The sequence below is a fragment of the Dreissena polymorpha genome, chromosome 8 (genome assembly GCF_020536995.1).
Source record: "Dreissena polymorpha isolate Duluth1 chromosome 8, UMN_Dpol_1.0, whole genome shotgun sequence".
NCBI classification, from domain to species: Eukaryota; Metazoa; Mollusca; class Bivalvia; order Myida; family Dreissenidae; genus Dreissena; species Dreissena polymorpha.
In genome coordinates this window covers 49,652,086-49,677,709 of record NC_068362.1, presented here as the reverse complement: position 1 = coordinate 49,677,709, position 25,624 = coordinate 49,652,086, and the positions used below count along the sequence as shown (strand labels likewise).

At 36.7% G+C, this 25,624-nt stretch overlaps 1 protein-coding gene across 3 annotated transcripts in view; it reads left to right on the top strand.

Moving 5' to 3' along the window:
• Positions 1-25,338, top strand: part of LOC127841777 (poly(A) RNA polymerase, mitochondrial-like) — a 58,321-nt gene extending 32,983 nt beyond the window's left edge. For all 3 annotated transcript variants that reach the window (XM_052370848.1, XM_052370845.1, XM_052370847.1), the window contains 5 exons: positions 9,651-9,784; positions 14,638-14,691; positions 16,410-16,570; positions 23,290-23,376; positions 24,609-25,338. In XM_052370848.1, the coding sequence (XP_052226808.1) occupies positions 9,651-9,784; positions 14,638-14,691; positions 16,410-16,570; positions 23,290-23,376; positions 24,609-24,964 (792 nt within the window). In that variant the 3' untranslated portion in view covers positions 24,965-25,338. The remainder of the gene's footprint in view (positions 1-9,650; positions 9,785-14,637; positions 14,692-16,409; positions 16,571-23,289; positions 23,377-24,608) is intronic.
• The last annotated feature ends 286 nt before the right edge of the window (positions 25,339-25,624 follow it).

Sequence of the window (25,624 nt, the reverse complement as noted above, 5' to 3'; positions counted from 1 at the left end):
TATTTAAGCATGATTAATTCACAATTTTTTCCCAAATGAGCCGTTTCATCGAAGCAAAAATTCCCAAAATGACCAATTTTGTCGATAAAAAATTCCCAATTTGGTTAGACTCCTTTTCCCAAAATAGGCAGAAAAACCCCTGATGGTTTCTGGATGATTACTCAAGAATGCATGCGCCTAGGATCATGACACTTCATAGGTACATTGATCGTGACTCGCAGATGACCCCTATTGATTTTCAGGTCACTAGGTCAAAGGTCAAGGTCACAGTGACAAAAAACGTATTCACACAATGGCTGCCACTACAACGGACAGCCCATATGGGGGCATGCATGTTTTACAAACAGCCCTTGTTTTTACATTGGTTTCCTTTTTTTACTGGCATCCCTGTGCAGTTTTCTTTTATTGATCAGAACTGTGTAGGTTTTACATAATCTGCTTCATCTTGTAAGCATAATTTCATTTTTTTCTCAACTTCAAGGGGAGATGATTCTGAACTTATTCTTACCTTGCTCATTAACGATAGGGGTTGAGTACTCATTGATATGAAAACACTGTAAAAGTTTGAATTTTTTTTAATGAAAACTGTAAATTGCATAAAGAAGCACAATACTTTGAAATTCATTTAAAGATCATAATAGATTTATTGCTCCGATATTCATCATTTTCAATAGGGTTCGTATAATACTGATATAAAAACACTTAACAAGTTTGGAAATATTCAGACGAAAGTTGTGAAATCTTTTAAACAAGTGGAAATTGTTGATTTTGTCAAATTTAATAGAAAACAAATCTGGACTTATTGTCCCGATGTTTCTTATTTTTAATGAGGTAAACATGTTCATTGATATGAAGGCACTGTAAGTTTGGAAAGAATCCGATGAAAAATGTTGACATAATCACATGACCGAGCAGTTTTTCACTTTTATTTTTAAATTCAAAGAGACATAATTCTGGACTTATGGTCCGATATTGCTCATATAGAGAGTTTGGGTTGGGTCCTCGTTGATAAAAAAAACCTGTGCAAGTTTGGGAACAATGGGATGAAAATTTTGGACTTCGAACAACGATTTCAAAATTTCTCAAATTCTAAGGAAGATAACTATGGACGTAATGGTCGGATAATGCTAAAGGGCCCATACCACCTGGAAAGTTATACATGTCGCGCTTCGCGCTCTATATGCGGTTCTTAAAAAAAACCTCCAAGGAGTGCTTGACTCTAGGGAAACGGGTTGCTGGGACACAGCTCTTCCTTGATAAGCGGCTGCTTTCTTATCACAACTCATTGTTACAATCAATAATACGTGTCGCGCTTCGCGCTCTATATGTGGTAGGGATAGTACTGAGGGCCTATGATAGACAACCATAAAAATACATGGATAATAGATGTGTTGTTTGCATTTATTTGTTAATATAAAAACAAGTGTATTTTTTATAAGATATTTAAGTGATGTAAGAAATTTTAAATAACGTAACCACGCGGCATCCATTAATTTTAATAAAAATGTCTAATTGTTGTAAAATGGATTTTAAAATGTCTACATAAAATAAAGCTTTATTATATTTATTAACCTGACTGAAAAATATTGTCAGCCGCCGAACTGTTCCGTTCGTGCTGGAACCCGGGATCGAACCAAGGGCCTTAAGATGATTGTTGCGTAAACAACTTCAGTCTAACGCTCTTCCAACTGAGCTATTCTGGCTGACATCATTTATGTACTGCTATTTGGTGAAGTTGTGTATAGCGATGGTTATTATATGTCTATTAATAAAATAATACATTGTACGTTTTCGTACCACTACGCCTTCCAATAAACTTGCTTGCTTGATAGGTCGTCAAATATCGTACAACCTTTATTCTCCACTAAATAAGCAATTAGAAAAATCACAAAATAAATATATTTTGATTATGTTTTGTTTTTATACAAAACCAGAAAGTTTCGCGTATTTGCCCAGTCCCTGTGATCCTTCCCCTGTGATCAGTTGTGGATCAGTTTTTAATTAAAACATTCAGCTTTGCATTATTGGCAATAAATGTTGTAATAAATGTAATAGGCGCAAATGCAGTACTTATTTACACTAATTTACACGAAAAAATCACCACTATGTAAGATATTCTTAAAACAAAAATATATACATTGATCCATAAAATAACTTCTCCTCCCATAAGCGAAAAAAGATGCAATACATACTAGTCGCCGCTGTCCAGAGCGACGCCAATAAACACACAATTTATTATAAAATATAATATATTCAAGCTTGGATGATATAAAACACTTTTTTATCAAGGAAAATAAAAATAATTTTTTGGATGCATTACATTTTATGCCCCCCTTCGAAGAAGAGCGGGTATATTGTTTTGCACATGTCGTTCCGTCCGTCCACCAGATGGTTTCTGGATGATAACTCAAGAACCCTTAGGCCTAGGATCATGAAACTTCATAGGTACATTGATCATGACTGGCAGATGACTCCTATTGATTTTCAGGTCAAAGGTCAAGGTCACAGTGACTCGAAATAGTAAAATGGTTTCCGGATGATAACTCAAGAATGCTTACGCCTAGGATCATGAAACTTCATAGGTACATTGATCATGACTCGCAGATGACCCCTATTGATTATCAGGTCACTAGGTCAAATGTCAAGGTCACAGTGACTCGAAATAGTAAAATGGTTTCTGGATGATAACTCAAGAATGCTTACGCCTAGGATCATGAAATTTCATAGGTACATTGATCATGACTGGCAAATGACCCCTATTGATTTTCAGGTCACTAGGTTAAAGGTCAAGGTCACATTGACTCGAAATAGTTAAATGGTTTCCGGATGATTACTCAAGAATGCTTAAGCCTAAGATCATGAAACTTCATAGGTACATTGATCATGACTGGCAGATGACACCTATTGATTGTCAGGTCACTAGGTCAAAGGTCAAGGTCACAGTGAATCGAAACAGTAAAATGGTTTTCGGATGATAACTCAAGAATGCTTACGCCTAGGATCATGAAACTTCATAGGTACATTGATAATGACTGGCAGATGACCCCTATTGATTTTCAGGTCACTAGGTCAAAGGTCAAGGTCACAGTGACTTGAAATAGTAAAATGGTTTCCGGATGATAGCCCAAGAATGCTTACGGCTAGGATTATGAAACTTCATGGGTACATTGATCATGACTGGCAGATGACCCCTATTAATTTTCCGGTCACTAAGTCAAAGGTCAAGTTCACAGTGACTCAAAACAGTAAAATGGTTTCCAAATGATTACTCAAAAATAATTATGCCAAGGATCATGAAACTTCATAGGTACATTGAATATGACTGGCAGATGTCCCCTAATGATTTTCAGGTCACTAGGTCAAAGATCAAGGTCACAGTGACACAAAACGTATTCACTTAATGGCTGCCACAACAACTGACAGTCCATATTGGGGGCATGCATGGTTTACAAACAGCCCTTGTTTATTAAAAGTTTTGTAATGTTTTGTTTACAATAACTTCCATATATTTTTATGCCCCCCTTCGAAGAAGAGGGGGTATATTGTTTTGCAAATGTTGGTCGGTCCGTCCATCAGATGGTTTCCGGATGATAACTCAATAACACTTAGGCCTAGGATCATGAAACTTCATAGGTACATTGATCATGACTGGCAGATGACCCCTTTTGATTTTCAGGTCACTAGGTCAAAGGTCAAGGTCACAGTGACTCGAAATACCGGTAGTAAAATGGTTTCCGGACGATAAATCAAGAATGCTTGGGCCTATGATCATGAAACTTCATAGGTACATTGATCATGACTGGCAGATGACCCCTTTTGATTTTCAGGTCACTAGGTCAAAGGTCAAGGTCACAGTGACTAAAAATACCGGTAGTAAAATGGTTTCCGGATGATAAATCAAGAGTGCTTGGGCCTATGATCATGAAACTTCATAGGTACATTGATCATGACTGGCAGATGACCCCTATTGATTTTCAGGTCACTAGGTCAAAGGTCAAGGTCACAGAAACTCGAAATAGTAAAATGGTTTCCGGATGATAACTCAAGAATGCTTACGCCTAGGATCATGAAACTTCATAGGTACATTGATCATGACTGTCAGAAGACCCCTAATGATTTTCAGGTCACTAGGTTAAAAGTCAAGGTCACAGTGACTCGAAAAAGAAAATGGTTTCCGGATGATAACTCAATAATTCTTAAGCCTAAGATCATGAAACTTCATAGGTACATTGATCATGACTGGCAGATGACCCTTATTGATTTTCAGGTCACTAGGTCAAAGGTCAAGGTCACAGTGACAAAAAACGTATTCACACAATGGCTGCCACTACAACTGACAGCCCATAGCAAGAATTCTGGTTGCTATGACAACAAATAGACTAGAAATATTGCTGAAAATGGTGGTGGTTCACCGGTAGGGGACGATATTGCTTGACAATAGTCTTTAAACAGTTCATTAATTTGCAGGCACTGGTAGACATTCAAACAAAATTTTGCATGGGAACAATCGTTTTTTTGTCCCCCAAATCGTTAATTAAACAACCCGTTGACAATGTTTAAACATCTGATCTTTATAATTCCATAGCTGATTTTGTTGACAGGCAGACACATATACGCTCTCTAAAAATCCATGCAAGTTCACAAATATTCCATCAAAGTTTACCAACAGAACCAATAATTAAGATTACCATGGCTAATATCTTTATTCCTTGGAAACTTTGATAGTTAAGGAATCCCTCCTTTGTTGGTTTATGGAAACCAAATCGGTCGGTTTTGCTCAAGAGTCTCGGTATGGCTTGTGTGATGCCCAGCACTATGCAGAGCAGTCTCGGTATGGTGCCCAGCACTATGCAGAGCAGTCTTGGTATGGTGCCCAGCACTATGCAGAGCAGTCTCTGTATGGTGCCCAGCACTATGCAGAGCAGTCTCGATATGGTGCCCAGCACTATGCAGAGCAGTCTCGGTATGGTGCCCAGCACTATGCAGAGCAGTCTCGGTATGGTGCCCAGCACTATGCAGAGCAATCTCGGTATGGTGCCCAGCACTATGCAGAGCAGTCTCGGTATGGTGCCCAGCACTATGCAGAGCAGTCTCGGTATAGTGCCCAGCACTATGCAGAGCAGTCTTGGTATGGTGCCCAGCACTATGCAGAGCAGTCTCGATATGGTGCCCAGCACTATGCAGAGCAGCTTCTTAACAAGGAAAACAAACAAAAAATTTAAAATTCGATAAATGATGAATTAGTTTTGTAAATGTACTGTTTTTTGTTGATTTTGAACAGTCTGGAAGATTTTGGTACGAAAATCCAAAAGTATTGAATTTAGCTGTTTTAAAGGCTTAATCTTTGTATAGTGATATTTAACATCACAGCAAATCGGCAATATGCGAGCAGACGAAGTGTAAACAAGTTAAAAATAAGCTAAAATACTGAAAAATTAATTCGGAATAACGATAAATTTTGTGAATAAACGTGTTTCTGATGGATTTAAACCACAAATTATTAAATCGCTCATGATCTTAGAGCGAATTGAATTTGGGTCACATAACCTGACATGTAAACAGCCCGTACAGTAGGGTGGCATAATTGCAAAACCGCATGAAGTGCGATACCCGCGAATGCAGATGCAAACTTTAATGTTTTTTCAGATCATTTTTAGCTCACCTGATTGCTCAGGTGAGCTTTTGTGACCGGTCTTTGTCTGTCGTCCGTCCACATTTGTTCGTAAACACTCTAGAGGCCACATTTATTGTCCGATCTTCATGAAACTTGGGATCGAGTTCGAAACTGGGTCATGCTGGGTCAAAAACTAGGTCACTAGGTCAAAAAAAGAAAAACATTGTAAACACTGTAGAAATCACATTTCATGCCCAATCTTCATGTACATGTAACTGTGACAAAATGTTTGCCTTAATGATATGTTGGTTGAGTTAAAAAGTGGTTCAGGTCCATTGAAAAACATGGCCGCCAGTGGGTGGGGCAGTTTTCCTTATTTGGCTATAGAGAAACCTTGTTAACACACTAGAAGTCACAATTTTTTCCCAATCATCATGAAAGTTGGTTAAAACATTGGTTTTATTGATATCTCGGACGAGTTCGAAAATGGTCCAGATTGGTGATAAAACATGGCCGCCAGTGGTCGGGGCATTTTTCTCTATATGTATTTAGTGAAAACATGTGAAAACTCTAGAAGTCACATTTTTGGCCCAATTTTAATGAAATTTGGTCAGAACATTTGTTTCGTTGATACAAGAGTTGAGTTTGAAAATGGTTCCGGTCAGTTGAATAACATTGCTGCTGGGGGGAGTAGGGGGGGTGGGCAGTTTTCTTATATTTATATAGTAAAAAATGCTTGTGAACACCCTAGAACTCACATTATTTGCCCAATCATCATGAAACTTGGTGAAAAGATTGGTTTTATATATATCTCAGATGAGTTCGCAAATGGTCCCGATAAAAAAACATGGCCGCCAGGGGGTGGGGCAGTTTTCCTTATGTGACTAGAGAGAAACCTTGTGATTGAACACTTTTGTTTTATTTCTCGGACAAGTTGGAAAATTGCTCAGAGCGGTGGAACACACTTTTTAGCTCACCTGATTGCTCAGGTGAGGTTTTAGGATTGGTCTTTTTCCGCCGTCCGTAAACACTCTAGCATTCACATTTCTCAAGCGTTAACTTATTTATGAGAATAATAAAAAAATCAATCTCGAATTTATTGAAGCAAAAACTCGTGCTATACATTTTAGGCGGGTTATATTTACCAAAATTGTGTTTCAAAAAAGTTATTACGATTTGTGGTAAACCAGTCTGGAACTATGGCTCAGTCCCTTAAGGCTGGGATACAGAAAACAGGAAGCAAATCAAATAAGAGCAAAAAGCTATATTTTGGGGCTGAAAAACCTATAATGCAAGAACATCAAGAACAATGCGCTACAAAAAAGTGACTCATCGCGTATTTTTCCAGAGGTTTGCAGATGCGTGTGATATAGCATTTGTCGAAGTGTCTTTTTAGCTCAAATGGATTGCATCGCCAAAAATATAAGACGCGGGAAGTAAATTTTCGAGTCTGATCCCCTGATCTTATGGCTATATAGTTTTACCAGAAAACAAATAGCGGTCAATGCACGCTGCGTGGCGGGCTTTTGCCTGTATTAACACTCAGCATGGAAAAGGGTTCTATTTTAAAATATCTGCAGGGAAAGAAGATTAAAGTGAAGGGCGAGTGGATTGTCATGCCTACTTGCCCTACAGGGTGAGTGGCTCTGGAAAAAATTCAAGGCCAGCTAGTGAATATTAATTATACCCCCACAAACAAAGTTTAGGGGGGTATATAGGAGTGAGCTTGTCGGTGGGTCGGTCCGTTTTAAGTGTCTGCTCTCTAATTCAAGTTGTTTTCATCCGATCTTCACCAAACTTGGTCAGATGTTGTATCTATATGATGTCTAGGTCAAGTTCGAATATGGGTCATGCCGGGTCAAAAACTAGGTCACGGGGTCACTTAATGTGTTATAAACGTTGAGCATGCTGTCCGCTCTATAATTAATGTAGTTTTCATCCGAGTTTCACCAAACTTTGTCAGATGTTTGATCTAGATGATGTCTAGGGCAAGTTCGAACATGGGTCATGGCAGGTCAAAAACTAGGTCACGGGGTCAATTAGTGCGTTTTAAACATTGCGCACGGTGTCCGCTCTCTAATTCAAGTAGTTTTCATCTGATCTTCACCACACCTGGTCAGAAGTTGTATCTAGATGATGTGTAGGTCAAGTTCGAACATGGGCCATGCCGGGTCAAAAACTAGGTAACGGGGTCACTTAGTGCGTTTTAAATATTGAGCATGGTGTCCACTGTTTTTTTATTATTATGCCCCTCTTCGAAGTAGAAGGGGTATATTGTTTTGCTGGATGTCTGTCAGTCTGTCTGTCTGTCAGTCTGTCTGTCTGTCAGTGTCTGTAGACCAGTTTGTTTCCGATCAAAAACCCGTAAATGAATTGACCTATTGGCTTGACAATTCACATGTGCATTGGCCTTGGATAGTAGATGACCCCTATTGAAATTGGGGTCACTAGGTCAAAGGGCAAGGTCACTATCACTAAGTGTGAAAATTGTTTCCGATCAATCACAAGTCAACCAATTGACCAATCGGCTTGATACTTTACATGTGCATTGGCCTTGGACAGTAGATGACATTAATTGAAATAAGGGTCACTAGGTCAAAGGTCACTATCACAATAAGTGTGAAAATCGTTTCCGATCAATAACTTGTCAATTAATTGACCGATTAGCTTAATATATCACACGTGCATTGGCCTTGGACAGTAGATGATCCCTATTGAAATTGGGGTCACTACACGTAGGTCAAAGGTCAAGGTCACTATCACACTAAGAGTGAAAATCATTTCCGATCAATAACTCGTCAATGAATGGACCGATTGGCTTGATACTTCACATGTGCATTGGCCTTGGACAGTAGATTACCCCTATTGAAATTGGTATGTGAATGTCAAAGGTCAAGGTCACTGTTACACATTAAGAGTAAAATTGTTTGTGATCAATAACTCTTCAACTGATTCACCGATTGACTTGATACTTTCCATAAGCATTGGCCTTGGGCAGAAGATGACCCCTATTTAAATTGGGGTCACTAGGTCAAAGGTCAAGGTCACTGTAACACACTAAGTGTGAAATCGTTTCCAATCAATAACTCACCATTTGGCTTGATACTTCCCATGTGTATTGGCCTTGGGACAGTTGATGACCACTCTTGAAATCGGGGTCATTAAGTCAATGGTCAAGGTCACTGTTATACACTAAGGATGAAATCGATTCCGATCAATAACTTGTCAAATGATTCACGGATATTCCTAAACTTCTCATGTGCATTGGCCTTGGACAGTAGATGACCTCTATTTAAATTTGGGTCACTGGGTCAAAAGTCATGGTCACTGGCACAATAAGTGTGAAAATTGTTTCCGATCAATAACTCGTCTACAAATTGACTGATTGGCTTGATACTTCACATGCCCATTGGCCTTGGATAGTAGATGACCGCTATTGAAATTGGGGTCACTTGTTAAAAGCCCTGTTTGGTGGGGAGCATATATCTCCGATCGCCAACCTCTTGTTTTAATTTTGATTTCAACAATGAACACAGTTTCAGAAAATCATGGGTCTGCAACTGTTTTAAGTATTTAATGCAGGTTCTTTTGCTCGCAATCACAGGTCTTAACAAAATATGAAGGAGTTTGAAAGCCTTGAGCACATCCATAATAGTGTTATTTTCAGCCAATTTTTCTACAACTCTTTAACTAGCATCATGAAATGGAGGGTTGAAGAACCCTATCCTTACTTTCTTTTTTGTCTTTCTTTTTTTGAGCACTCTTATATCCCACTCCAATTGGTGTGATGGATATAATGTCTGCCTATTGACAGATAGGTTCAGGTTTCAATCATCATTTGTGGAGCATTTTCAAGGCTTCCAAAGACACAAAGTACTGGTTTGTTCCAGAAAATGGACTTGAGAGAAGCTTTTAAAAGATAATAATCTTTCAATTTTGTAAAGCTAAGATACATAAGTTTAAACTGAACATGCATAGCTTGATATTCCCCTTTGAATATAATAATGGAGTTTGTTTAATATCTTCAATTTTTCAGTTACGGAAGATAGTGAAACGCAGACTGCGGAAAACCCCCTTTGCCAAAAAAAAATCACCGCACGTTCGCAGCTCCATTGCCCATATGGATTCAGAATTACTCAATCTTCCCTTGGACATCTCAGTGAATAACAAGTGGGTGGTAATTTAGACATAACAGTCAAGAACCTGTAAGTGGTAATGTTGAAATGGTCCAAAAAGTATCCTATTTGTCGTACTTTGCAGAAAGTATGCTCATGATTGTAGTGAGGATATTTATGATAGTATGTCTGCAGCTAATAAGAGATTAGTATAAAAAAAGGTCAATAACAAAAAAGCTGTCTTAGTCTTGTTTTAATGCCTCCAAAGGAGGGCATATTTTTATGCCCCCGAAGGAGGGCATAGTGATTGGACTGTCCGTTCATCTGTCTGTCTTTCCGTCACTTTGCGTTTAGGTTTCGCGTTTAGGTTTCAAAAATGCTCATAACTTCTATGTCCCTTCACATAGCAACTTGATATTTGGCATGCATGTGTATCTCATGGAGCTGCACATTTTGAGTGGTGAAAGGTCAAGGTCTTCCTTCAAGGTCAAATATCAAGAAAACGTATCAAAGCGGCACAGTAGCGGGCATTGTGTTTCTGAAAAACACATCTCTTGTTTCTGTATCAATTTGGTAGTACTGTGTCACCTCAGAGCCGAAAATTCAGTCATATTGGGATTGTTTTTATGTTTCAAACCTGCGAAGGAAAGGCCAGATCCTTGCATTGTCCTTGACAAACCACGTATTATGAAGGATGTCTTATGGTATTTTGTGGCTCATCAATATAACTGTTGACCTCCAATAAGTTATATGTTGATATGACACTTCGTAATCATTCAATTTTGTATGTAGTACATATTTAGCTAAATGTAGTTTGCGTTGATAAGTTTTGACGAATACAGACTTAGATCATATTAGAATCATTATATAATTTTTCTCAACAATAAGTTATATGGCAACAATTTATGTAGACAGGTAATTTTTCTTCAATAGCAGGCGTACACTCATGTTTTAAAAAAGACAAGGCTGCCATTTTATATTAAATTGATTTAATCAGGATTATAGTAGAACAGTGTTTGAAAAAAAAAATGAAAAAACATTTAAATTTATTCATGGGATTAAAACCATTTCATAAGAATGTAAATGTCATATGATTATACACTTTCAACACAAACTGCAGCATTGCCTAATGCTTAAAGGTGAAGAATAATATAATGTAAATATTACAAAATTATGGGTTGATTTAATGTCTTATGATTTTTGCATTTCAGAAGTTGAATGCTGAATAGTAATGTGATCTTCACATTTTATGCTTCTTGCATTTCAGAAGTGTTATACTCAACAGAATTGTAGTCATCTAACATTCAATGCTTCTTGTATTTCCGAAGTGATATACTCAACAGAACTGTGGTCATCTAACATTCTATGCTTCTTGCATTCCATAAGTGATATACTCAACAGCATGGTGATCATCTAACATCCAATGCTTCTTGCATTTCACAAGTGATATATTCAATAGCAATGTGGTCATCTAACATTCTATGCTTCTTGCATTTCAGAAGTGGTATACTTAACAGCATTGTGGGCATCTAACATTCTATGCTTCTTGCATATCACAAGTGATATACTCAACAGCAATGTGGTCATCTAACATTCTCTACTTCTTGCATTTCAGAAGTAATATACTCAACAGCACTGTGGTCATTTAACATTCTATGCTTCTTGTATTTCAGAAGTGATATACTCAACAGCAATGTGGTCATCTAACATCCAATGCTTCTTGCATATCACAAGTGATATACTCAACAGCAATGTGGTCATCTAACATTCTATGCTTCTTGCGTTTCAGAAGTGGTATACTCAACAGCACTATGGTCATCTAACATCCAATGCTTCTTGCATTTTAGAAGTTATATACTCAACAGCAATGTGGTCATCTAACATCCAATGCTTCTTGCATTTCAGAAGTGGTATACTCAACAGCAATGTGGTCATCTAATATTCTATGCTTCTTGCATTTCAGAAGTGATATACTCAACAGCACTGTGTTCATCTAACATTCTATGCTTCTTGCATTTCAGAAGTGTTCTACTGAACAGCAATGTTGTCATCTTACATTCAATGCTTTTTCCATTTTCAGAAGTGATATACTCAACAGCAATGTGGTCAACTAACATTCTATGCTTCTTGTATTTCAGAAGTGATATACTCAACTGCAATATGGTCATCTAACATTCTATGCTTCTTGCATTTTAGAAGTGGTATACTCAACGGCAATGTGGTCATCTAACATCCAATGCTTCTTGCATTCCACAAGTGATATTCTCAACAGCAATGTGGTCATCTAACATTCTATGCTTCTTGCATTTCACAACTGATATACTCAACAGCAATGTGGTCATCTAACATCCAGTGCTTCTTGCACTTCAGAAGTGATATACTCAACAGCAATGTGGTCATCTAACATTCTATGCTTCTTGCATGTCACAAGTGATATACTCAACAGCAATGTGGTCATCTTACATTCTATTCTTTTTGCATTTTGCAAGTGATATACTCAACAGCAATGTGGTTATCTAACATTCAATGCTTCTTGCATTTCGGAAGTGATAAACTAAACAGCAATGTGGTCATCTAACATCCAATGCTTCTTCTATTTCAGATGTGTTGTACTGGACAGCAATGTGGTTATCTAACATCCAATGCTTCTTGCATTTCAGAAGTGATATACTCAACAGCAATGTGGTCATCTAACATCCAATGCTTCTTGCATTTCACAGTCTTCACGATAGTTCATTTTATCCACTAGCCATTCGGGCTACTGGAATGGTAAAGACAAGTAGCCCAGCAGCAAAGTTACTAGCCCAAAGTAAATTTGTTAAAATATACACCCTGTTAAAGGGTTTCATCTTTCTATAGCAGTTAATCTATTAAAAGTAAAATTGTATCCAGGGTATGTTAACTGTAAAGCCTATTGCAAAAACAATTGCAACACAATATATCAAGTCAATGTAATTATGTCCTTTATTAATTATAAGTATTTAACATGTGATAAACAACTTCTTTATTCATCTAATCATCACTGCAATCCTGGAGATCCTCTTAGTCAGAAACCATATCCTGTAAAACAAGCAACCTGATAGTTATTTTCCAGAAGTTTACTTGACAAGTGAAGGCATAGATGGCATACTTTTATCATACACGTTGACTTTTTTCTTATGCTGTGTTTTTAAGCGTAGGTTATTAAACTCTGTCTTACAGAAGTAGCTTCTCCTTCATCACTGATTTTTTACCACTTTTCTTGAAATTCACGTTTCCGTGATTTTTCATAGTCATTTGTTGACTTACGATCAGAAGTGGGCAGTTTCTTGCCAGGCTTCGCTCCAGCTACGTATTTAAGCATTATGCAGCCTTATGCGCGTAGGGACTTACAACTTTGAAAATAAACACACAAACAAGGTTACAAAGTAAAACGATGTTTATTCCGGAAATGCAAGCCGGGTACGTCTATAAGTTTACTTCAGCAGAAAACACATCAGCATGAAGTGTGCCAATAGTGAATAACCAGTATAAATTGTTCACCACGTGGCCTGTGTTACGACTCGAAAATGACCGTTGAATGTATGGACCAATCGGAACGCGTTTAAATCTTGTATTTTAGGCGAAGTTGAACGAAGTTCTGTCGGAAAGCTTCGCGAAGTACTCACAAAATAATGACTTTTATCACACTTAAAAATGAAACAATATTGATACACGGAATTTCTACTGGCCCGACGGGCGTACAATATGGCAATTTTAATAGGCCCGAGCTATAATTTACACGCCCAGGCCAACAGGCGTGCGCTTATTTCGCAGACTGCTTTCAGAAGCCATATACTCAACAGCAATGTGGTCATCTAACATTCTATGTTTTTTTCATTTCACAAGTGATATATTCAACAGCAATGTGGTCATCTAACATCCAATGCTTCTTGCATTTCAGAAGTGATCTACTCAACAGCAATGTGGTTATCTAACATCCAATGCTTCTTGTATTTCAGAAGTTTTATACTCAACAGCAATGTGGTCATCTAACATCCAATGCTTCTTGCATTTCAAAAGTGATATACTCAACAGCAATGTGGTCCTCTAACATCCAATGCTTCTTGCATTCCACAAGTGATATTCTCAACAGCAATGTTGTCATCTAACATCCTATGCTTCTTGTATTTTAGAAGTGGTGTTCTGATGAGCAATGTGGTCATCTCACATCCAATGCTTCTTGCATTTCACAAGTGATATACTCAACAGCAATGTGGTCATCTAACATTCTATTCTTCTTGCATTTCAGAAGTGGTATACTCAACAGCAATGTGGTCATCTAACATTCTATGCTTCTTGTATTTCAGACGTGATATACTCAACATAACTGTTGTCATCTAACATTCTATGCTTCTTGCATTTCAGAAGTTATATACTCAACAGCACTGTGGTCATCTAACATTCTTTGCTTCTTGCATTTCAGAAGTGATATACTCAACAGCACTGTGGTCATCTAACATTCTATGCTTATTGCATTTCAGATGTTGTATACTCAACAGCATTGTGGTCATCTTACATACAGTGTTTCTTGCATTTCACACGTGATATACTTACAGCAATGTGGTCATCTAACATCCAATGCTTCTTGCATTTTCAGAAGTTATATACTCAAGAGCAATGTGGTCATCTAACATCCAATGCTTCTTGCATTTCAAAAGTGATATACTCAACAGCAATGTGGTCCTCTAACATCCAATGCTTCTTGCATTCCACCAGTGATATACTCAACAGCAATGTGGTCATCTAACATCCTATGCTTCTTGTATTTAAGAAGTGGTTTTCTGATGAGCAATGTGGTCATCTAATATCCAATGCTTCTTGCATTTCACAAGTGATATACTCAACAGCAATGTGGTCATCTTACATTCTTTTCTTCTTGCATTTCAGAAGTGGTGTACTGATGAGCAATATGTTTTTTCTGCTTGGGAAGCTTCACGCCAGGTATACAATCATAGCTCCACATCGTATACAATCATAGATCCACATGGTATACAATCATAGATCCACATCATATACAATCATAGATCCACTATACAATCATAGATCCACTATACAATCATAGATCCACTATACAATCATATATCTACATGATATACAATCATAGATCCACATCTTATACAATCATAGATCCACATCTCTTTCCATTTGCTGTGTACAGACTGGGCAAAAATCTAATTATGTTTGTTTCTAATTTTAGACACATTTGAAAATAAGTTTGTGCAGGAAAACATTACTTCCCTCTATGTTATTTATAAGGTGGACACAAGTGGCATCATATAAACTTAAACTACCATCTTAATTTTTGTTATATGACAATATCTACTTATTTGCCTGGATTTAACAGATGACTTTACTTTATAAAAATATTTAAGCTTCAAACTTGTAACCACGCATTTATATCATGTACAATTTATAACAGGTAATATTGCACATTATTACCCCTGCGGTCTTGCCTGCCATGCCATTTCATTCCCAAATATTATATTAAAGTACGCCTCTCAGAACGTTAAAATGTCATTGTTGTTGAGCTGTTAATTTCATTAGAGTAGGAAGTTAGGAAGGTAAGGGTCAACAATTAAATGCTTATGTTTGGTGAAAGTCAATTATATCAAGACCTTGCTTGGAAATATATGTTGGAGGGGTTGGGTAAAGGGCACTGTTACTGGAAATAGCAAAATGGTTTCTGCGCAATAAATCTGTAAAACATGAGCTATAATAATGAAACTTTATTTATAGAAACCTTATGCAAAGACCATATTTAACTTTACCAATTGGGTTGATTTGGTAATAAAGGTCACAATAAATGTAGTAAAATTGTTTCCGATCAAAAACATGTTAAAAAGTTAGCATCTGGAATGAAACTTTTCATTGAAAGCAAATATAAAGACCGTGATTATGTTTATGTCCCCCAGTCTACACTGGGGAACATATTGGTTTCTGCTGTTTCTGTCGGTTTGTTTGTGTCAAACTTTAACATTGGCCATATCTTTTGCAATATTGAAGATAGCAGCTTGATAATTGGCATGCATGTGTATCTCATGGAGCTGCAAATTTTGAGTGGTGAAAGGTCAAGGTCATCCTTCAAGGTCAAAGGTCAAATATATGTGGGTGACACAGTGTTTCACAAACACATCTTGTTTATTTTGTAATTGACTTGAAATATTTCTTTATTATACCCCCACAAACGAAGTTTAAGGGGGTATATAGTAGTGAGCTTGTCTGTCTGTCGGTCCGTATGAAGTGTCCGCTCTCTATTTCAAATTGTTTTCATCCGATCTTCACCAAACTTAGTCAGATGTTGTATCTAGATGACATCTAGGTCAAGTTCAAATATGTGTCATGCCGGGTCAAAAACTAGTTCACGGGGTCACTATGTGCTATTTAAACATTTAGCATGGTGTCTGCTCTCTAATTCAAGTAGTTTTCATCCAAGCTTCACCAAACTTGGTCAGAAGTTGTATCTAGATGATGTCTAGGCCAGGTTGGAAGATGGGCAATGCCCGGTCAAAAACTCGGTCACGGGGTCACTTAGTGCGTATTTAACATTGAGCATGGTGTCCGCTGTTTTTTTTTAAGACAACATGCATAATATTCTGTGTCAATGCGGCATGTGGGGGTATTCGTCACGTCTGTGACAAAACTCTAGTTTCCCATTGCAGTTTCCTGCCCTTGGTTGTATTCCTCAAGCACTGGGCCCTTGTGAATGACCTGGCCCAGGGTTACAAGTATGTCTCCAGCTACCAGCTGTCCATGCTTCTCATATCTCACCTTCAGCAGCTTAGGCAGCTTCCTCCACTGAAGGACCTGTACGAAACAAAATGTATGTAACTTGTGTGTGCCATTATAAACCAAAGTATACAAGACCAAATGTATGTACCTTGTGTGTGCCTTTATTAACCAAAGTATACACGACCAAATGCAGGGGTGGAGAAATCTCAAAAAACTATACTTGTCCACGGACAACCATTTAGGAAATTTAACTTGTCCGTTGCTGAACTACACTTGTCCGTCCGTTAATGTTTATATAAATTATTAACGCATTTATTGATTAATGTAAAACAATGTGGAATATACCAAAATGAGTATGATTTGCTAGTTTTGTTTATAGTTGTATTTCAATAGTACATTCATTATAGCAGTATATTATAAACAATAAAAAGACTTTCTAAAACTTTAGATCTTGCAATGCTAGTGTTATTAAAACATGTGTTGAACATAAGTACATTGTAATCTTAACAAATTAAACTAGTCCAATATGTCGACCTCATCAGACTGAGGCTCTGCGCCGCTACTGGTAGCAATTTGATTATCATCAACTGGTAACCATTGAAAATCTGTGAGCCAAGTTTCTTGAAAAGTTCTGGTGCGTTTACTTAGATCATATTTTTTATCATAATCTTTCCTAATTTTTTTGGAGGTGGACTGCTCAAAGCTTCGGGTTTCTGCTCCGTTGTTGAAGATTTAAACAAATTAAGTATTCCATTTTTACCATTAAAGTCGTCTTAAATAACAAGGTAGACCGTGTTTTGATTATCTTACTTTGGTACTTTTTATTTCCGTCTGATTGTAAAAAAAAAGAAACCAGTCTGTACACTGTCTAACAGTCGGGCCAAATGTTTAAAATGTGGCATGCTCCTGGTCTCTTATAGAATAAGGGAGATCACTGCGTAGGAGAGTGCCCGTATTTTAGCTTGATTGCTCCGTAAATAGCACTGGCAATATAATCGCATGTCAACATCCGGTTTTGTAAAACTTAATTACGGCTTTAATACAATGTATTTTTTTGTATACCTGGACCCGACTTTTAAAAAACTTGTTGTCCACGGACAACTTAATTGAAAAAAATCAGTTGCCCAGACAAGCAAATGTACGACTCGGGCAACTCGGACATTTGATTTCGCCACCCCTGCCAAATGTATGTACCTTGTGTGTGCCTTTATAAACCAAAGTATACACAACCAAATGTATGTAACTTGTGTGTGCCATTATAAACCAAAGTATACAAGACCAAATGTATGTACCTTGTGTGTGCCTTTATAAACCAAAGTATACACGACCAAATGTAGGTAACTTGTGTGTGCCATTATAAACCAAAGTATACAAGACCAAATGTATGTACATGTAACTTGTGTGTGCCATTATAAACCAAAGTATACACGACCAAATGTATGTAACTTGTGTGTGATTTTATTAACCAAAGTATACACGACCAAATGTATGTAACTTGTGTGTGCCATTATTAACCAAAGTATACACGACCAAATGTATGTAACTTGTGTGTGCCGTTATTAACCAAAGTATACACGACCAAATGTATGTAACTTGTGTGTGCCATTATTAACCAAAGTATACAAGACCAAATGTATGTACCTTGTGTGTGCCTTTATAAACCAAAGTATACACGACCAAATGTATGTATCTTGTGTGTGCCATTATAAACCAAAGTATACACGACCAAATGTATGTACCTTGTGTGTGCCATTATAAACCAAAGTATACACGACCAAATGTATGTAACTTGTGTGCCTTTATAAACCAAATTATACAATACCAAGTGTATTTAATATGTGTGCCATAATAAACTAAACTACACATGACCAAATCTATGTAACCTGTGTGCCTTTATAAACTAAACTATACAAAACCAAGTGTATGTAATCTGTGTGCCTTTATAAACAAAATTACACAAGGCCAACTGTATGTAATCTGTGTGCCTTTAGAAACAAAACTAAACAATACCAAATATATGTAACCAGTGTGCCTTAATAAACAAAAGTATTAAAAACCAAGTGTATGTAACCTTTTTGCCTTTAGAAACCATACAAGACAAAATGTATGTAATGTTTGTGCCTTTATAAACCAAACTATACACGCTCAAATCTATGTAATCACTGTGTCTTTATAAACCATGCAAGACCAATTGTATGTAACATTTGAACCTTTATAAACCAAACTATACACGCTCAAATCTATGTAATCACTGTGTCTTTATAAACCATGCAAGACCAATTGTATGTAACATTTGAACCTTTATAAACCAAACTATACACGCTCAAATCTATGTAATCACTGTGTCTTTATAAACCATGCAAGACCAATTGTATGTAACATTTGAGCCTTTATAAACCAAACTATACACGCTCAAATCTATGTAATCACTGTGTCTTTATAAACCATGCAAGACCAATTGTATGTAACATTTGAGCCTTTATAAACCGAACTATACACGCTCAAATCTATGTAATCACTGTGTCTTTATAAACCATGCAAGACCAATTGTATGTAACATTTGAGCCTTTATAAACCAAACTATACACGCTCAAATCTATGTAATCACTGTGTCTTTATAAACCATGCAAGACCAATTGTATGTAACATTTGAGCCTTTATAAACCAAACTATACACGCTCAAATCTATGTAATCACTGTGTCTTTATAAACCATGCAAGACCAATTGTATGTAACATTTGAGCCTTTATAAACCAAACTATACACGCTCAAATCTATGTAATCACTGTGTCTTTATAAACCATGCAAGACCAATTGTATGTAACATTTGAGCCTTTATAAACCAAACTATACACGCTCAAATCTATGTAATCACTGTGTCTTTATAAACCATGCAAGACCAATTGTATGTAACATTTGAGCCTTTATAAACCAAACTATACACGCTCAAATCTATGTAATCACTGTGTCTTTATAAACCATGAAAGACCAATTGTATGTAACATTTGAGCCTTTATAAACCAAACTATACACGCTCAAATCTATGTAATCACTGTGTCTTTATAAACCATGCAAGACCAATTGTATGTAACATTTGAGCCTTTATAAACCAAACTATACACGCTCAAATCTATGTAATCACTGTGTCTTTATAAACCATGCAAGACCAATTGTATGTAACATTTGAGCCTTTATAAACCAAACTATACACGCTCAAATCTATGTAATCACTGTGTCTTTATAAACCATGCAAGACCAATTGTATGTAACATTTGAGCCTTTATAAACCAAACTATACACGCTCAAATCTATGTAATCACTGTGTCTTTATAAACCATGCAAGACCAATTGTATGTAACATTTGAGCCTTTATAAACCAAACTATACACGCTCAAATCTATGTAATCACTGTGTCTTTATAAACCATGAAAGACCAATTGTATGTAACATTTGAACCTTTATAAACCAAACTATACAAGACCAAATGTGTGTAATTTTTGAGCCTATATAAACCAAACTATACAAGATCAAATGTATGTTATCTTTGTGCCTTTATAAACCAAACTATATAAGACTAAATGTATGTTATCTTTGTGCCTTTTTAGATCAAACTATACAAGACCAAATCTATGTAACCTGTGTGCCTTTATTAACCTAACTGTACAAGACTAAATGTATGTAACCCCCTGTGCCTTTATAAACCAAACTATATAATTCCAAATGTGTGTAACGTTTGTGCGTATATGAACCAAACTATACAAGACCAAAATATGTAACCTATGTGCCTTTATGAACCAAACTATACAAGACCAAAATATGTAACCTATGTGCCTTTATGAACCAAACTATACAAGACCAAATCTATGTTACCTATGTGCCTTTATGAACCAAACTATACAAGACCAAATGTATGTAACCTGTGTGCCTTTATGAACCAAACTATACAAGACCAAAATATGTAACCTATGTGCCTTTATGAACCAAACTATACAAGACCAAATCTATGTTACCTGTGTGCCTTTATGAACCAAACTATACAAGACCAAAATATGTAACCTATGTGCCTTTATGAACCAAACTATACAAGACCAAAATATGTAACCTATGTGCCTTTATGAACCAAACTATACAAGACCAAATCTATGTTACCTATGTGCCTTTATGAACCAAACTATACAAGACCAAATGTATGTAACCTGTGTGCCTTTATGAACCAAACTATACAAGACCAAATGTATGTAACCTGTGTGTCTTTATAAAACAAAATATACAAGACCAAATCTATGTAACCTGTGTGTCTTTATAAAACAAAATATACAAGACCAAATGTATGTAACCTGTGTGTCTTTATAAAACAAAATATACAAGACCAAATCTATGTAACCTGTGTGTCTTTATAAAACAAAATATACAAGACCAAATGTATGTAACCTGTGTGTCTTTATAAAACAAAATATACAAGACCAACTGTATGTAACTTGTGTGCTTTTAAATACAAAACTATACAATATCAAACATATGTAATCTGTGTGCCTTTATAAGCCAAATTATACAATACCAAATATATGTAACCTTTGTGCCCTTATAAACCAAGCTATACAAGACCAAGTATATGTAACCAGTGTGCCTTTAGAAACCCAATTTTACAAGACCAAATGTACATAACCTTTGTGCCTTTATAAACCAAACTATACAAGACCAAATGTATGTAACCTTTGTGCCTTTAAAAAAACAAGCTTTAGAAGAACAAGTGTATATATCATATATGCCTTTAAAAACCAAGCTATACTATAACAAGTGAATGTTATGTCTTTGACCTTTTTGGTGGTGCCCATACCTACAACTTTGCAACTAAGGCGACGGAAGTATATAGGATTCACCATGGTTGTCTTACTGTTTGTGTGACTGTTTGTCTGTAGTCAACAACTTGTCCGAAAAAGTATATCTAGGCTTTTCAATGTAAAATCTTCATATTGCATGCATGTATCCTTTAAGTATTTGCATGTACAGTATCCAACGTTGAATATTTCTTAAGAATCGTCCATTTTAAAACTTATGACAATTGTTTAAATATGATTAATAATATATATATATATATATATATATATATATATATATATATATATATATTTATATATATATGCGATTGTGCTCTTGTAACAAATTGAGAGGGAGTGCCAACTAATCACAACATCACTTGAAAGATAGGAAGTTCAAATTAGTTCAATTGTTCATTCACATACATTCTTATACAATTATTATACCCCCATTACCATTGGTATTTGGGGGCTATATAGGAGTCACTTTGTCGCTCTGACTGTCGGTCGGTAGGTCTGTCGGTCTATTCCGAAATCTTGTCTGGGCAATAACTTTGTTGTTCATTGTGAGATTTTAATATCATTTGACACATTTGTTCACCATCATTTGAAGGTGTGTTGTGCGAAAGAATTACGTCGATATCTCAAAGGTCACACTTTGAGTTCAAAGGTAAAAAATGTCCATAAATGAGCTTGTCCGGGCCATAACTTTGTTATTTATTGTGAAATTTTAAAATCATTTGGCACATTTGTTCACCATAATTTTACGACGTGTTGCGCGAAAGAATCATGTCGATATCTCCAAAGTCAAGGTCACACTTTGAGTTCAAAGGTAAAACATGGCCATACATGAGTTTGTCGTGGCAATAACTATGTCGTTCATTGTGAGATTTTAAAATCGTTTGGCACATTTGTTCACCATCATTGTCCGGTGTGTCGCTCAAAAAGAGTTATGTCGATATCTCCAAGGTTAAGGTCACACTTTGAGTTCAAAGATAAAAAATGGCCATAAATTAGCATGTCTGGGCCATAAATATGTCGTTCATTGTGAGATTTTCAAATCATATGGCACATTTGTTCACCATCACTGGACAGTGTGTTGCGCGAAAGAATTACGTTGATATCTCCAAGGTCAAGGTCACACTTTGAGTTCAAAGGTCAAAAATGGCCATAAATGAGCTTGTCCGGGCCATAACTATGTCGTTTATTGTGAGATTTTAAAATCATTTGTTCACTATCATTGGACGGTGTGTCGCACGAAAGAATTATTTTGATATCTCCGAGGTCAAAGTCACACTTTGAGTTCAAAGGTCAAAAATGGCCATAAATGATAATGGCATAATAATTCTTAAATATCGCCATAAATTAGATTCTCTTGTTTTGTGAAGACAGCACGCAAAATAGTGTGTGTCAATGCATCATGTGGGTGTATACGTCACGTCTATGACAAAGCTCTAGTTATTATCCTCCGCCATAGGCGTAGGGATATTGTTTTGGCGTTGTCCGTCTTTCTGTCCGTCTGTCCGTCCGTCCGTCCGTCCGGAGCCATATCTTGGAAGTGCTTTGGCGGATTTCATTGAAACTTGGTATAAGTATATATATGGATAAGAGAATAATGAACGCCAAATGGCATTGTACACCATCTGTTAATAACGGAGTTATGGCCCTTTGTATCTTGAAAAAATGCTTTTTTGTGTGTCCGGAGCCATATCTTGGAAGTGCTTTGGCGGATTTCATTAAAACTTGGTATGGGTATGTATATCAATAAAAGGATGATGCACGCCAAATGGCATTGTACACCATCTGTTAATAACGGAGTTATGGCCCGTTGTATCTTGAAGAAAATGCTTTTTTGAGTGTCAAATATAACACTTTTGTGTCCAGAAGCATATTTGCGGGGGATATCGATTCAACGAATTTGCTTGTTAATGTCTTTATTTAGTGAATGTTATAGTCTGCCAGCTTATAAATACACCTGTTGTTTGTTGTCCAGTTGAACCGGGAAGTGCTTCGGGTGATTTCGACAGTCTGGAGAAGATTCGGTTCAAGCCGCTACCCACAATCTCTAAGAACTGGCAGGGTATGTTTGCTGGCCCGTATCTACCAAACAATTCTTAGAATAAGGTCTACAAATGAAGAATGTTCTTTCAACTTGGATATTCAAGAATTGCTGTAATTTAAGTCTAACTTTGCATTCAATGCCTCAGTTTACATCATAGGTAGAACATTCTGTTACAGACATTATCACCTGTGGTAGCCTGTATATATATATATATATATATATATATATATATTATATATTATATGAGCCTTGTTCTGAGAAAACTGGGTTTAATGCATGTGAGTAAAGTGTCATCCCAGATTAGCCTGTGCAGTCCGCACAGGCTAATCAGGGACGACACTTTCCACCTAAACTTGATTTTCAGTAAGGAGAAACTTCCTTGAAACTAAAATTACCATAACAGCGGAAAGTGTCGTCCCTGATAAGCCTGTGCGGACTGCACAGGCTAATCTGGGACGACACTTTACGCACATGCATTAAGCCCAGTTTTCTCAAAACAAGGCTCATATATATAAATGCTGGATGTACTTTTCTTGGTTCTAAGTCTATTCTTGAATCTTAGGTCTAAGAATGGGTTGGTGAATATGGACTCGCGTGTAATTATTATTTTTGTTTTGATCAGTGTCATTGTATGTGGTTTGGGACATTCAATTTTAGGATCGATGATTGCGAACATTTAATGATACTCGTGAACTGTCTTATAATAAATTACACAATTGACTTGTATCCCGTATGCACACTGAGTTTAATTTACCCACATGTTTCACTAGTAAAAGAACGCCATGACAGTTAATCAGTGGGGAATTTTTTATTTTAGTTTACTTTGCTAATACTTTAACCACAAAACAATTTTTAAACCATCATGCATAACAAACTGTTTTGTATTTAAGTTGGCAAGCTATATCATATACATGTATATACAATGTAAAGAAATATTGACATGCTATCAATGTAAGAACAATTGAGCCGCGTTCTGAGAAAACTGGGCTTGATGCATGTGCGTTAAGTGTCGTCCCAGATTAGCCTGTGCAGTCCGCACAGGCTAATTAGGGATGACACTTTCCGCCTAAATTGGATTTTTGCTGAGAAGAGTCTTCATTTTAACGAAAAATGTCATAAAAGCGGAAAGTGTCGTCCCTGATTAGCCTGTGCTAATCTGAGTGACACTTTATGCACATGCATTAAGCCCAGTTTTCTCAGAAGGCGGCTCAATTATAATCTCTGTTAGATATACATCCCTGCTTTTCCAGATTCGACCAGCATGTTCGACATACTCTGTAGTTTCTTCAAATACTATGGTGAGTTCGACTTCCGGTCTCATGTGATAGACGTTCACAACGGCGTCACTGTTAGTCAGACGCACACCTTCTTCATCTGCGTGTGCAACCCGCACAAGGAACTCCACAATGTGTGCATGTACGTGACACAAGACGGCCTAGAACGCTTGCAAAATCTGTGTAAGCTTAGTCACATGGCATTGACGCAAAATAAACTGGTGATACAGGATAAGCACTGGGGAATACAGACCTTGTTACCACTGTTAAACACGGAAGTTAATCTGCCAGTTCATAGTCCAGTTGAGAATTCTAAGGCTATCAAGAATTGACGGCAGTTATTAAAACTATTAAGGAATCCATGCATGCACATCAAATAGCCTACTGGAAAGTGTCAGTTATTATAACTTATGACCCAAACATTGGTAAGCTGTTAAGTAAGTAATTAATGCGTGAAGGTGCTTGGCGCTGCTAAACAAGGACATTTTGTAAAGCCAGACAAGTTTAGAGACATTATCTAACAATTAGCAAAATGCCATTATTTATATAGTTTTACACTTGTCAGATAGATTTATAAGCATTAGTTTGACTTTTATCCCCGTACCCGTTATATCCGATCAAGATACAAGCGCTGGGCAGAATTTTATACCATGCATAACCCCACCATTATCTAATAAATGTATAAATAAATGTATAACCAATTCGACTGACACACTCCATTCCAGAATGATCTGATAAATGGGCATCAAAAGCGAATATCCCCCTTCATCTAAACATTATATTTTAAATGGGTAACCTAAGCTACAATGACCCCCCATCCCAGCAATATCTGATTAAGGGTGACCAATGTGACTATCGCCCTCAATAACACCATTATCTGATTACTGAGTAAACAAACAATAATCACCCTACATACCTCTGTTATTTGATACATTTTTAGCACGACTATTATATATGAAATATATATAGTGAAGCTATCCTACTCACGTCTG